Raw genomic sequence first — 14615 nt, forward strand, 5'->3', positions numbered from 1 at the left:
CCAATATTTCTTAGTTGAATTAACAAATCATGACGTTCTTTCCTATCATTCAACTGCATCGTTATTAAAGAGTCATGTGATACAGTAAATAGTATTGGGGTACATTGAGGCACAAGTCCATGGTACATATTGTTACGATATTCAGAAATTCAGTATATTTGATCTTGCCTAGTACCTCTTTCCAATGGACACGCCCAGGTTATCCAGCCAGCCAATCTTGTGCTCCAGATAGGGCTTCTCCACATTACCGATGGCGTACCAGATGCAGGCCAGCCAATGGGCAATGAGGGCAAAGATGCACATGAGGAGCATAAGGACAGCGGCGCCGTACTCTGAATATCGGTCCAGCTTACGGGCCACGCGAACTAGTCGGAGCAACCGGGCGGTCTTCAGCAGGCCAATCAGAGTGGTGGTCTGAGGGGACATAGAAGTAAACAGAGCTGTGATTGGCTGGGGGTTTGAGTGTTGCAGTATAGTGCAGACACGTTATTTGTTAATTGGATGCACCACACCAGGAAGCAATTTGTTGTTATTAGAGGTACCCTTAAGGTCAGATCAAAGGTTAGGAGTTAGGGTTAAGATAGTACTGTTACAATCAAGCTTGGCTGAATGACCACAATCCAGTTTCTTATTCCAGTTTCTAAATCACTGAATATGACAGTGTGTCAATGGAAGTGACCTCTGCAAAAAAAAAATAGACTGCTGTCTAAACCAGCAGAGAACAGTGGCAATAATATAAATTATAATATAACATTTCCATCACTCTAAAATGTTGTTATGAGGAGTGAGGAGGATTTATCAAGCCTACACACTGATACTAAGATGACTGCAGAAAAAAAAAATGTTTTTAAAGAACAATAAAGAAAATGACAGAGAACGTCCAAGTTTTCCAGCCAGGCAGCATGAAAGCAAACACCACGCCTCTCCTGTCCTCCCACCCCTCCTGCCTTCTGTTCACTTTCCTTTAAACAGTCTCGATCCTGGCATCTCTCCATCTCGGTTCCTACCCAGCTAAATTAACACGGTGACAAAAAAATAAATGACCGCGGCCTGCCATGAGATAAGAGCGGATGTATTAGCGTCGCACAGTCTGCAAACAGCATAAGTCAGTCTGAGGGAAACGCTAATAGTTTGTTCCCCATCTCATCAGGACTGACAATTATAGTAGTATCCTGAGGGAAGTCATTACTACTACTGCTTCTCGTCCTCCACAGTCACCCAGGTCTCTGCACCTGTATGCATTTATTTTACAGGGGGCTTCTCTCGTTTACACATGAGACTCAATTTGACAGTGACTATGGTTCCTTGTCTCATAGAAGGGGGTCTGATTTATGGCGCAACACTGACTTGACTCTGTCACAGATGAATGTGCTCTGCTGAGGGACACGGATGCTGCTGCTGAGGCTCTGAAAGCTCCATTACAAACCGCCTGGCCCATCCACCCAAATCTTCCCCCTAAATCGCTGCAATCATTTACAGCAGCTTTTGTCTCCTATACTCTTAGAAAAAAAGGTGTTATCTAGAACCTAAAAGGGTTATTTGGTTGTCCCTTAAGGAGAACTCTTTGAAGAACCCCTTTGGTTCCACGTAGAACACGTTTGGTTCCAGGTAGAACCCTTTTGGGTTCCATGTAGAACCCTGGAACCAAAAAGGGTTCTCTTATGGGGACAGCCAAAGACCCCTTTTGGAACCCTTTTTTCTAAGAGTGTATTTCTCAACCGGGAAGAGAAATCAGTCTCAGACTGACAGGGCATATCCTAAATCAATCAGAAATTCTTTCCATGTTTTTAGAATTTATCGTAACTGTTGATCTTGACTGGAATGTCGGATGTGCAGAGTGACTGAGGGGTTTGTGTGCAAAAGGGGGGGCTTTAGTAGGGTATATTAGTTGATGGTTGATGTAAAATACTTGCTCAAGTCTGCAGTGCTTGTGAGTTGAAGAGTGGAGAGCTAAAGCTTCTCCCTAACAACTCTGGTGGTAAATGAAATGTGTCCGGGATGGGGTTGGCTAGTCATCTGTGTTGGCCTGTACACTCTACACAACCCCTGATAGGCAGACAGCACATGACGGTTTATGTTCAACCACTGTCTGAAATAGAAGACATAATCCCATAGGCTACTGGCTACAACAGGGTTTTCTAGCTTCGCTCATGGGCCCCGATCCCGATTTAGGAATTGATGCCTTTCCTACGCACGCCTTTCCCATGCACTCATCACTATTTGGTCTACAGACTTAGCATATTTAGTTGCGTAACACGCCCTGCAGGTGTGGCTACCTTGCACACTCTGTATAAATGTAATTCAACCGCTGAAAACCCTCACACTTGCTGGCCAACAGATTATCTCATGGAGTTTTCATTCTATGGGGGTTTTCAGTACATATATCCCTTTACATAAGGTTTTAATGACAATTTTGTCGACAGACTCAACAGAAAACATTAAGAGAACGGGTTCAGAATATGGGGATCAATGAAAGAAAGCCATCTATGCATATTGTTCTCCGTTTCAGCACCAACTAGATTTAAAAATACTCTACATGTTATCATAAAATGTAGCCTCTGCTGCTTATTTCCTGAAAAGTGAGAGACGCTATATTACATGGACACACGCTGTGGCAGGTCACCACTCGTCTGTCTGTTCCACTTCCTCTTCCTGCCATTCACTGACAACCCCAGACTTGGGGCAACTCTCCAGTACAAGACACCTGATGGTAAATAATGACTCGACAAATCACTGCTCTGACACACCACTGCTCCCTACACATGCTCACTTGTCATCATTTTGCAGGAGACATCTTTTTTTCCCCTGGAACATCATGTACCCTGTCCCGTCCCGCTATGTGACGTGCCAGCAAGGGACACACTTAGCAGTCGCTGCTCGGCTGAGATATTGACATCCTGTGGGTGTAATCAGACTAGATAAATCGTCCCTCTCTCTTCCTCTGTCCCTCTCACACGCAGGAACACGTCTCTCCCTCTCACTGCAGTCCAACAATCGTTAATTTGACCTGCATCTTTCTAGCTCCGTCTTTCCCTCCCTCCATTTCTAGAGTTGAGAACTTGGAAAGCTACTGTTCCACCCGATGGGCCAACACAGCACAGTACAACTCGGTTTGACTCCGATTCAGCTCGGCTTAGCAGTGTAAGAAAAGGGTCTGAGCGTTTTCCCTTACTTCATCCGATCCCGAGCCGAAGATGAGCAGATCAAAGGGGATGGCAGCCACCATGTCGATGAGGAACCAGCCCTTGAAATAGTGGATGGCTATCTTCGCCGGGTGGCTGACCACCTCCTCGTTGAGATTCACATAGGTTGTCCTGAAGTTGATCAATATGTCCACGATGAACATGATGTCCACCATGAGGTCGACCACGTTGAGCGGCGAGCACGAGTAGCCGCACTCCCTCCTCTTCTGCTCCTCTAGGTCGTTGAGGAGGAAGGCGGCGGAGTAGGGCGTGAAGATGGCCGTGTAGATGACCAGCAGCAGGATGAGCCAGTCCCACACCGCTTTGAAGGGGCTGTAGTGGAGGATGGTTAACTTGTCCATGCGCGGCACCTGGAGCTTGTACTCAGGAAGCACATCTGCGCCCAGGGATAGCACCTGAGGAGGAAGGAGGGAAGAGTTAAGAAGACGTAAAGTGAAGACGAAGAAAATGGTGGCTTGGATCAATGTATTAGAAGAGCGAATGAATCCTATAGAATCCTAAGGAAATTCAAGCTGAAGTCAGTGGGATGTAAATATTGTATAAGACTATTTAAAACTAATGTATATAACAGACTATATGTAGGCTATTATGGATGCATACTGTACATGTATATGGTCTGTACTGTATACTGTATATAACATGAAGTTAATTCTATGGATGAAAATAAACAAAGGTTAACATCATCAGCTTGCCCCTCGTGCTTGGCTGTTGGGAGGATAACTATACATTTGTACATTCATATACAGGTCGCTTATCTTCCTCAGGCATACTATACATTCTTTACGAGTCGATCACTGGACACTAAACACCGCTGAACTCCAAGAGGAAATCAGTTACGTGGGAAATATTGATGGAAGAACACGGTCTTAACCATCCTTCCAAAACTACAGTACCCATTAGCCACGTATACATACTTAAAGAAGTACATGTTAGTTTAGTATCTTACTGTATTAGCCAGCAAATTGCAAACAAGTCATATGACGGGAATGTCCTTGTAGGTGCTTCTCCATAGGAAAACCCCTATTTAAGGAATGTTTAATTGCATCAATATCCCAACTATTCCAGTTAGAGTATGGCCTGTCCCTGGTTAACTTTTAAAATCAATATCACAGAGCAGATAATAGTCTCAATGACACTAAGGTGATTATCGCGGTAGGAGGTGGTGGGATATGGTCATTCATTCTGCAGCTTGACACTCCAATGCCAGGGAAGACATTTCTGTCTCTGCTTCTCATGGCTGATTATCACTGTGGCGAGAGGGAGGGAGAGGAGGAGAGAGAAAGGTAAAGTGCTTCACCCAAGGGCAGAGAAGTAATTATTGCAGATGGAGAGAAGCGCGAGCTGAAATAGAGCCTTGGAAATTAAATTAGGGCTCCATTTCGGTCGCCTTCACCATAGAACTAGAATGACTAGAATGGCAATCCCCATTCAAGTCAATGTTCCATGATGGTCCATTCAAGTCATTATTTCCACTATTTCCAATTATTTCCCCCACCATCTAGGCCTACTCCTCGTCGCACCCTGGCAGGGATCGCCTCGGCGACCCCTGTGATTGAGTGGGATGAAGGGCGGCGGGCTTAAGTGATTATAATGAAATTGGTTATTAGATGTCTTCTGTCCCCTCCCCTGTGTGATTTCAGGTCAATAGAACAACCTTCCACTATATGACACCCTTTAAAGCAAATCACCAAGTAAAGGGCAGAGAGAGAAAAAGCTTTTTCATTATTCATGTCCAGCCACAGTAGTTATCTTCATTGAAAGTTTTGGTAATTAGGCTACGGGCAGTTTTATTTCTTTCATCAAACTGCCCTTTGCTCTAAGTGGAAAAGAAGCACAAGGCAGTGATTGTCACGAGAAACCCTATTTTGAACAAACATGTTGTTTTGTGACTTGATGACATAAATCAGGCAGATTCACATACCATGTGGATAGATTAGTCGATGTGGCCTACTGGGCTACTGCACTTGTAAGGAGTTGGTAAAATGAGTACCTAATCTCTGATCCAGGGTCAGATGTTTCTAGGCCTATATGATCCGGTTAATCAATGTTGGGTCGGTAAATCTGATCCTATATCTGTGGTTAGTGGCGACATCTAATTTGAGCCATAACCATAGGTAAACTGTCTCTGAGCCTGCTGGCAACCCCAGGGAGGAGTCAATTTGCAGAATGAGAGCTCAGTTGAGCACGTTGCTCCCCCTGATCTGTTACTAAATAAATTATTCAGACATAATTATTTAATGCACCTAGTGTGGATTCATTTGCTGTTGTGCAAATTAACTCTCTCATCTGGAATAAATGTATGCAAATGAGTGGTCTGTTCATTTCACCCTCTCACCTTATTTGTTTGTATTGTTGGAGGATTTGGAATACCAGAGTGTCATTTCCTGTCTTGGCCAGTGCTGCTTTGTCACGTGACCCACAACAGGTATTGTTGACAATAAAGAAAAAATTGGTCAAAACTGAAGCAAAGCCATGACATAACGACAGGTAAAACTGAAGCAAAGCCATGACATAACGACAGGTAAAACTGAAGCAAAGCCATGACATAACGACAGGTAAAACTGAAGCAAAGCCATGACATAACGACAGGTAAAACTGAAGCAAAGCCATGACATAACGACAGGTAAAACTGAAGCAAAGCCATGACATAACGACAGGTAAAACTGAAGCAAAACCATCCAAACCTGGAGAAATCATACCTCATGGAACGAACATTAAGTGCCAAACAAGTTGTTTTATGTGGAGCATCAACGTGCACTGACGCTGCTTATCAATCTACGGCACAGACTCAGATCTCCTCATGTCAATCATCCATCTGTTTAGTGTGGTTGAGTTCTGTGTCGAACCAGCAGACTACAGTACGTGTTTATTCTGCAGCCCAGAGCACGTCTCCCTAAACAAACTCTGGAGAGACTTGGTCTCCAGACATCGGCTGGAACAGTGTGAGCCTCACAGCCAGACCACAGGGGACGAACGGGGAGCAGGAGCTCAGGGCGCCACAGTCAGAGAAATATGTCAAATACCAAAGAAACAAGCAAATACAATCCAACTGTCTAGTTTGATCAAACGACTGAGAATGAGATGGTGAAAAGGAAAGAACGTGTTCAATGTAATCTGTTCAGCAGTAAGCAGCAGATGGTTGCTAACCAAACGTACGAGCAGGAAGGAGAAACAAGAGGCTGTTATGAGTCTAGATGATCAACTATAACTCTATCTGACATAGGCCTGCTGTATGACAACAACGTTCCACTGCAGTAGGTATATCCAATAGGAACTATATCAGGGATGGGCAACTCCATTCCTTGGGGGCCTAATTGGTGTAACACTTTTGCCCCAGCCTCAGCTAACACACCTGACTCCAATAGTCAACTAATCATGATCTTCAGTTTAGATTGCAATTTGTTTAATCAGCTGTGTTTGCTATGGATGGGGAAGAGGTGTGACACCACTCTGGCCCCCAGGACTGGAGTTGCCCATCCCTGAGCTATATAAATAATAACAACAAATGTTAAGATCCGGTTGGAATATATAAGCTGCAACCCACTATTGAGATGTATGACACACACACACACCCACACACACACACACACACACACACACACACACACACACACACACACACACACACACACACACACACACACGATTTGATTTGACACACACACACACACACACACACACACCAGCATATGTCCTCTAAACTAGAAGATGCCCTTAGTGCCAATGACAAACTAAGATCTGCTTTTAAGGAAAACTCGGTGCCAGATACTGTATAGTATATACTGTATACACTAGTGGAGGCTCCTCAGAGGAGGAAGGGGAGGACCATCCTCCTCAGTGAATTTCATAAAAATCTATATTGTGAAACATTAAAAAAGTTATCCTTTTTTAGATATAACTATATTCACGTCACCAAATAATTGATTAAGACACACTGTTTTGCAATGAAGGTCTACAGTAGCCTCAGCATCACTCTGTAGGTGAGCACCATAGTGTAGACAGCTAGCTTCTGTCCTCCTCTGAGTACGTTGACTTCAATACAAAACCTAGGAGGCTCTTGGTTCTCACCCCCTTCCAAAGACTTACACAGTAATTATAACAACTTCCGGAGGATGTCCTCCAACCTATCAGAGCTCTTGCAGCATGAACTGACATGCTGTCCACCCAATCAAAGGATCATAGAATGAATCTAGTACTGAAAGCATAAGCTACAGCTAGCCAGCACTGCAATGTATAACATGTATTGAATAGTTTTCTTAAAGAGAAAGACAATAGTCGAACAGTTTTGAACAAATTAATTTCTTCCAAAATTAAGGAGAAGCAAGAGAGATGAGAGAGAGAGATAGCTATATTTATTTGTATTTTTTTTAAACATTCACTTTCACTTAGCTAGCAAATGCAGCTAGCTAGTTTAGCCTACTCAAACACCCAGCTCAAACAGAGAGGGATGCTATGTTAGCTACCTGGCTATAGCTATCCAACACTGGAACTCTTCCAAGTCAAGGTAAGCTTTGGTTTTATTCATGTATTGCCACCGGGGCTCGCCAGTGTAACTGGTAAACTCCTTTCTGATTGTACATTGTACTGCATGATTGTAGCGAGTTTACAAACTTGTTAGTTCTAGTTGACTATGATGTGACAACAATGTAGGCTGTGTGTAGAGGTAAGCAGTCATGATATGAAGGTTTGGCTTGGAAAGGTTTTTTGCCTGGTCACAGAGAGCTGATGTGTTGTGCACTGAAGTCCACAAGCGAAAGGAAAAGGTGAGAGGGGGAGAGAGCGTAGATAGTTGCGAGAAGAAATGATAAACCCAGCAAAAAAAGAAAGACCTTTTTCAGGACCCTGTCTTTCAAAGACAATTAGTAAAAATCCAAATAACTTCACAGATCTTCATTGTAAAGGGTTTTAACACTGTTTCCCATGCTTGTTCAATGAATCATCAACAATTAATGAACATGCACCTGTGGAATGGTCGTTAAGACACTAACAGCTTACAGACGGTAGGCAATTAAGGTCACAGTTATGAAAACTTAGGACACCAAAAGAGGCCTTTCTACTGACTCTGAAAAACACCAAAAGAAATATGCCCAGGGTCCCTGCTCATCTGTGTGACCGTGCCTTAGGCATGCTGCAAGGAGGCATGAGGACTGCAGATGTGGCCAGTGCAATAAATTGCAATGTCCGTACTGTGAGATGCCTAAGACGGTGCTACAGGGAGACAGGACGGACAGCTGATCGTCCTCACAGTGGCAGACCACGTGTAACAACATCTGCACAGGATCAGTACATCCGAACATCACACCTGCGGGACAGGTACAGGATGGCAACAACAACTGCCCAAGTTACACCAGGAACGCAAAATCCCTCCATCAGTGCTCAGACTGTCCGCAATACGCTGAGAGAGGCTGGACTGAGGGCTTGTAGGCCTGTTGTAAGGCAGGTCCTCACCAGACATCACCGGCAACAATGTCGCCTATGGGCACAATCCCACCGTCGCTGGACCAGACAGGACTGGCAAAAAGTAATCTTCACTGACGAGTCGCGATTTTGTCTCACCAGTGGTGATGGTCGGATTTGCTTTTATTGTCGAAGGAATGAGCGTTACACCGAGGCCTGTACTCTGGAGCGGGATCGATTTGGAGGTGGAGGGTCCGTCATGGTCTGGGGCGGTGTGTCACAGCATCATCAGACTGAGCATGTTGCCATTGCAGGCAATCTCAACACTGTGCTTGTTCTGTGTGTGATTTCCTGCAAGACAGGAATGTCAGTGTTCTGCCATGGCCAGTGAAGAGCCCGGTTCTCAATCCCATTGAGCACGTCTGAGACCTGTTGGATCGGAGGGTCCCCCCAGAAATGTCCGGGAATTTACAGGTGCCTTGGTGGAAGAGTGGGGTAACATCTCACAGCAAGAACTGGCAAATCTGGTGCAGTCCATGAGGAGGAGATGCATTGCAGTACTTAATGCAGCTGGTGGCCACACCAGATACTGACTGTTACTTTTGATTTTGACCCCCCTTTCTTCAGGGACATATTCCTCCATTTCTGCTAGTCACATGTCTGTGGAACTTGTTCAGTTTATGGCTCAGTTGTTGAATCTTGTTATATTCATACAAATATTTACACACGTTAAGTTTGCTGAACATAAACGCAGTTGACAGTGAGAGGACGTTTCTTTTTTTGCTGAGTTTATATACAACGAGCAAAGTGATCATGATGTTTTTATGTGGCTGCTACGACCGTGAACTGTTTGCGTGTGATCCGGTGTGTATTCATTCCACCAATTCTGTTGAAAAATGTCTCATAAACTAAAACAAAATGGGGATAAACATACCTGAATTAGTCCAACAGAACTCTCATTTGCATTTGCTGGACTAATGATTACACCCTGGATTAGCTAGCTGTAGGCAAGAGTGTGCAAGGCGGTATTGAATGTGTCACTGTCTGTCACCTTGATTACTCAAAATTCTCTCGGCCTATGCACCTACGTTGTGAACTTGAATTCATTGGCTAGGTTGTAGCAACCTCATGATATGCACCTACGTTGTGAACTTGAATTCATCGGCTAGGTTGTAGCAACCTCATGATATGCACCTAGGTTGTGAACTTGAATTCATCGGCTAGGTTGTAGCAACCTCATGATGGGTACAGTATCATGGAGTAGCCCAAACGTATCGATGTTACATTGAACTGGGTGAATGGAATATGAATGACAGTCATCCAATATGCTGTAATAGAAATAAGGCCATGCTCATTAAAAAAATAATCATCCTCCCTCATCTTAAACCGTACCAACCGCCACTGGTATACACATTATCAGTAGAACAGCAACATTCTCGTCTGTTCTGGACAAAGTGGCCCTGACAGATCTTAAAGGTCAACCAGCTCTGCCATAGCGACACACAGACGCACGCACACACAGACATGCAGGCAAGCACGCAGGCAGAAGTGCACACAGGCATCCTGGTTTCCCTCCACCTCCCCCATAGGGACCGACACAAGGAGGCGTTGGTGTACTGCGCACACGCACTCTCCACGGGGAGGACAGACAGACAGGCAGACAGGATGGTGAGGATGACCTCTAACCTGTGTGTAACTAGAGTGTATCTCTGAGCCCTGGTAAGAGAATCTGTCCTGATGCCCGCTACGGGTGATATACACCTTCACCGGTTTACTTATTAAAACAAGCCCCTTGAGTTTCAGCCGAGTGGTAATATCGTTGGGCCAGTAACCGAAAGCTGACAAGGTAACAATCTGTCATTCTGCCCCTGAGCAAGGCAGTTACCCCACTGTTCCCCGGGCGCCGTGGATGTCGATTATGGCAGCCCCCCGCACCTCTCTGATTCAGAGGGGTTGGGTTAAATGCGGAAGGCACATTTCAGTTGAAGGCATTCAGTTGTACAACTGACTAGGTATCCCCCTTTCCCTTTCAATGAATTAGGTAACGTCAGACAGTAACACCAGAGCAGCGTGTACAGACACTGTGTTCTGACCTGGTGGTGTTCCGTGTGTGTGTGTGTGTGTGTGTGTGTGTGTGTGTGTGTGTGTGTGTGTGTGTGTGGGGTAGGGGATAATTACCGCTCTCTAATGTATAACATTGGGGCAGATGACTATTCATGTGATTATTCAATGAGGTAATAGTACATCCAGCTACAGCACACGATACATCTGTAACTGTCTGTACAGAACAAACACACAGAAAAGACATGTCCTCTGTATGGAACAGATTCTAGAGAATGGATTCTAACTCCAACATTATACTTGATTGAGTGAAGCTCCAACATCTTGGCTTATGTCAGTGAGCCCCAACTCTACTGAGCACAAAGCACAGGGCCTTTCATGACCTCTTACCTGCGTGACCTTATCGGTGACGTTGTGTGTTCGGTCCTTGACCTTTGGGGCTATGATGGTTTTCTCGGAGGAAGCAGGGGAGGGGCACTTCTTGTCGTTGTTGGCCTCTGAGAAGTTGAGCGTGATGAGGGGGATCTTGTTGATGGTGCTGTATCTGTTGAGGTGGGAGTCAGACGTGGAGCCCAGAAGACTGGATTTGATCTGGTTGAAGGGTCCTGGAGAAGAATTTAATGGAGAGGTTTGGAAATGGCTCGCGCTGTGATGCTAGGCTAGAGCGGCGATGCTATACTAGGCTAGCTCGGTGATGCTAGGCTATGCTAGAGCGGCGATGCTATACTAGGCTAGCTCGGTGATGCTAGGCTATGCTAGCACGTGTGTCCTGATACAGCTTGACGGTTTGACGGTATGCTAATGGGATAAAAGGAGACCTCAAGTGTGGTTCATGTGGTAGGTGTGTCAATAGGCTGCTGTGTCTATTTGTTATGCGTGGGAATGTGAGTATGGAACTGTTTCTTGCTCTTGAGTGAACTCAATTGCTGCCACAAGACAAGTGAACAACCACAGGACAACAGTAGAAATACAACAGTCAGACAGATCCACCCTAACCCTCTGCTTGATCCTGTTACCTCCCATTCAACAGCTGTAGAAATGACAAACTTGGTGTAATGAACCATTTTAGTGAAATATTGATGTCCACAAACAAAGTAAATGTATACTCTGTCATGAGGTTTTGACTCAATGACACCATATGGATATGGCTTTCATGATTCATACATCCACAAATATTCTACTATGTTACTATGCGAAAATACAGTACAACACTGCCATAAAACCTCACCACGTTGAACAACACTCACACTGTCACACGTAGAACTACTGTGGGCAATATGGAAAAGAGAGGGAACGTGTCAACTGTTGATCCAAAATGAGAAGATGGAGGGATGACTCATTCTGCCCTTTTCACAAACGAGTGTTGAGAATACAGTGAGTGATACTTACACACACAAAAGACATGCGCAGCTTGAATACGTAGTGATACTTACACACACAAAAGACATGCGCAGCTTGAATACATGCTACAGCAGCATTGTACGTTACAGTATGTGTGCATTACAGACATATAGGAAAAGCTCAAGCCATACCCCCAGCCATCCAGGACCGAGACACTAGCGAATCAGGAGAGAGAGAGGGAGGGAGGTAGAGAGCAGCGTAAAGAGGAAGTGACCTCAGAGAGAAGGGAGGGGTCAAAGGTCAGGGTAATTCTGCAGGCACTTCCTGAGTGTCATGTTACATTTATTTGAGCAACATCAGAGTGATTTCTTTTTAGTAGAGGTAAAGAAATCTGGCCACTATGTTACGGTAATTAAAAATATCCCGGAAATCGGAGACATAAGGTCTAATGTTAAGAAAACAAATGATGGCTGATAACATTTATCAGATGCTCCTCCAAATCTTTCCATGTTCAATGGAGTAGGTATCAGTGGAGGCTGGTGGGAGGAGCTATAGGAGGACGGGCTCATTGTAAATGGAATATTGGAACAGTATCAAATACATCAAAGATATGGAAACAACATGTCTGACTCCATTTCATTAATTCCATTCCAGCCATTACAATGAGCCCGTGCTTCTACAGCTCCTCCCAACAGCCTCCTCTGGTAGGTATTGATCCAGAATGCACTTTGAGGCTAGTAAAGAGATTGATTTCAGAGGAAAGTACAGTCATTTAATTCATTTCTGGAGGTTAAAAGGCTCTCAGACATTTGATAACATTCCAGTGACTTAGAATTCAGTGGAGGCTGCTGAAGGGAGGACGGCTCATAATAATGGCTAGAACGGCGGAAATGGAATGGTATCAAACACCTGGTTTCACTAATTCCACTCCAGGCATTACAACCAGCCCGTCCTCCTCAATTAAGGTGCCACCAACCTCCTGTGGTAGAATTACTTACAGTATCATTACGTTTTTTGATCTATAATAGTAGTATTCCATGACTAGTGATGTCGTCATGGATCGGAATACTTTTTTTGGTAAAGCGGAGACAAAACGGAGGACGTTATTCAAGCAAGCAAACAGACAAAACCATCCCTCTATTCCCTTCGACTGTCTGACACAGGTCAAAGAAAATAGCCTACCAGTTGCCTTTGGTAAAAGGAACTATTGGCAGCAGGCGAAGACAACCACTATTATGAGTCAGTGATTATTATAGATTTCCGGTTCTATGGAAACGAGAGGCAAGATTTGTTTTCATGCAGGCACACGGCAGGTTAAAAGTCAGCCGGATTTCTTCCCGAACTATCAGAAGGGATCTGTAAGCTTGCAGGGCACTCACAGGTCACGTCTTACTACAGCATGAATAATGCTACTACTATACCGTGCAAGCCTCTATGGCATTCTCAGAGGAGTTCACAAATGTATCAATCCAGCACTAGCATTCACCACAGACTTATGTTGTTGTTGAGTTGAAAAAACCCATGCAGCAAGCAGTTCAGGCCATATATTCTATACCCGTGCTATGTTCAAGGAACGTGGGGTTGTTACCTTTGATATTACGACCATTGTCTGCGATGGGATAGTGTTGCGGGAGAGAGAGGGAGGTGGGAGGAAGGTGGAGGGGTGAGAGGAGATTCCAGATCTGTACGTAGCTAGCTAGTGATGGAAGACGACCCACATAAAAGCCCTGTCGCCGTCGCACCATTCATTATCGTGAAGTAGACATATTGCAGTGTCAGCCGCAGGGGCCCTTTGAATGAGAAATGCAGATTCAATGGTGTAGGGAGGGATATAAATATTAGCTGGGTACAGAGACAGGGAGAGTCTGGGGCTGTACATGTTGACTGTGGGTGGAAAGGTGATCTGTGATTCAGGAGTCAGGATAGATGTGGTAATTCAGGAGTCAGGATAGATGTGGTAATTCAGGAGTCAGGATAGATGTGGTAATTCAGAAGTCAGGATAGATGTGGTAATTCAGGAGTCAGGATAGATGTGGTAATTCAGAAGTCAGGATAGATGTGATAATTCAGAAGTCAGGATAGGTGTGGTTATTCAGGAGTCAGGATAGATGTGGTAATTCAGAAGTCAGGATAAGTGTGGTTATTTAGGAGTCAGGATAGATGTGGTAATTCAGAAGTCAGGATAGGTGTGGTAATTCAGGAGTCAGGATAGGTGTGGTTATTCAGGAGTCAGGATAGATGTGGTAATTCAGAAGTCAGGATAGGTGTGGTTATTCAGGAGTTAGGATAGATGTGGTAATTCAGAAGTCAGGATAGGTGTGGTAATTCAGGAGTCAGGATAGATGTGGTTATTCAGGAGTCAGGATAGATGTGGTAATTCAGAAGACAGGATAGGTGTGGTAATTCAGGAGTCAGGATAGGTGTGGTTATTCAGGAGTCAGGATAGATGTGGTAATTCAGAAGTCAGGATAGGTGTGGTTATTCAGGAGTCAGGATAGATGTGGTAATTCAGAAGTCAGGATAGGTGTGGTAATTCAGAAGTCAGGATAGATGTGGTAATTCAGAAGTCAGGATAGATGTGGTAATTCAGAAGTCAGGATAGGTGTGGTTATT

The 14615-nt window shown here is 44.5% G+C and overlaps 1 protein-coding gene across 1 annotated transcript in view; it reads right to left on the minus strand.

Moving 5' to 3' along the window:
* Positions 1 to 14615, minus strand: part of LOC115129870 (potassium voltage-gated channel subfamily H member 7-like) — a 72150-nt gene that overhangs the window by 20672 nt on the left and 36863 nt on the right. The window contains exons 5-8 of the mRNA XM_065018814.1: positions 12194 to 12217; positions 11052 to 11266; positions 3173 to 3598; positions 176 to 414 (exon numbers count right to left, since the gene is read on the minus strand). Of these exons, the coding sequence (XP_064874886.1) occupies positions 176 to 414; positions 3173 to 3598; positions 11052 to 11266; positions 12194 to 12217 (904 nt within the window). The remainder of the gene's footprint in view (positions 1 to 175; positions 415 to 3172; positions 3599 to 11051; positions 11267 to 12193; positions 12218 to 14615) is intronic.

Source organism: Oncorhynchus nerka, linkage group LG5 (assembly GCF_034236695.1).
Source record: "Oncorhynchus nerka isolate Pitt River linkage group LG5, Oner_Uvic_2.0, whole genome shotgun sequence".
Taxonomy (NCBI): Eukaryota; Metazoa; Chordata; class Actinopteri; order Salmoniformes; family Salmonidae; genus Oncorhynchus; species Oncorhynchus nerka.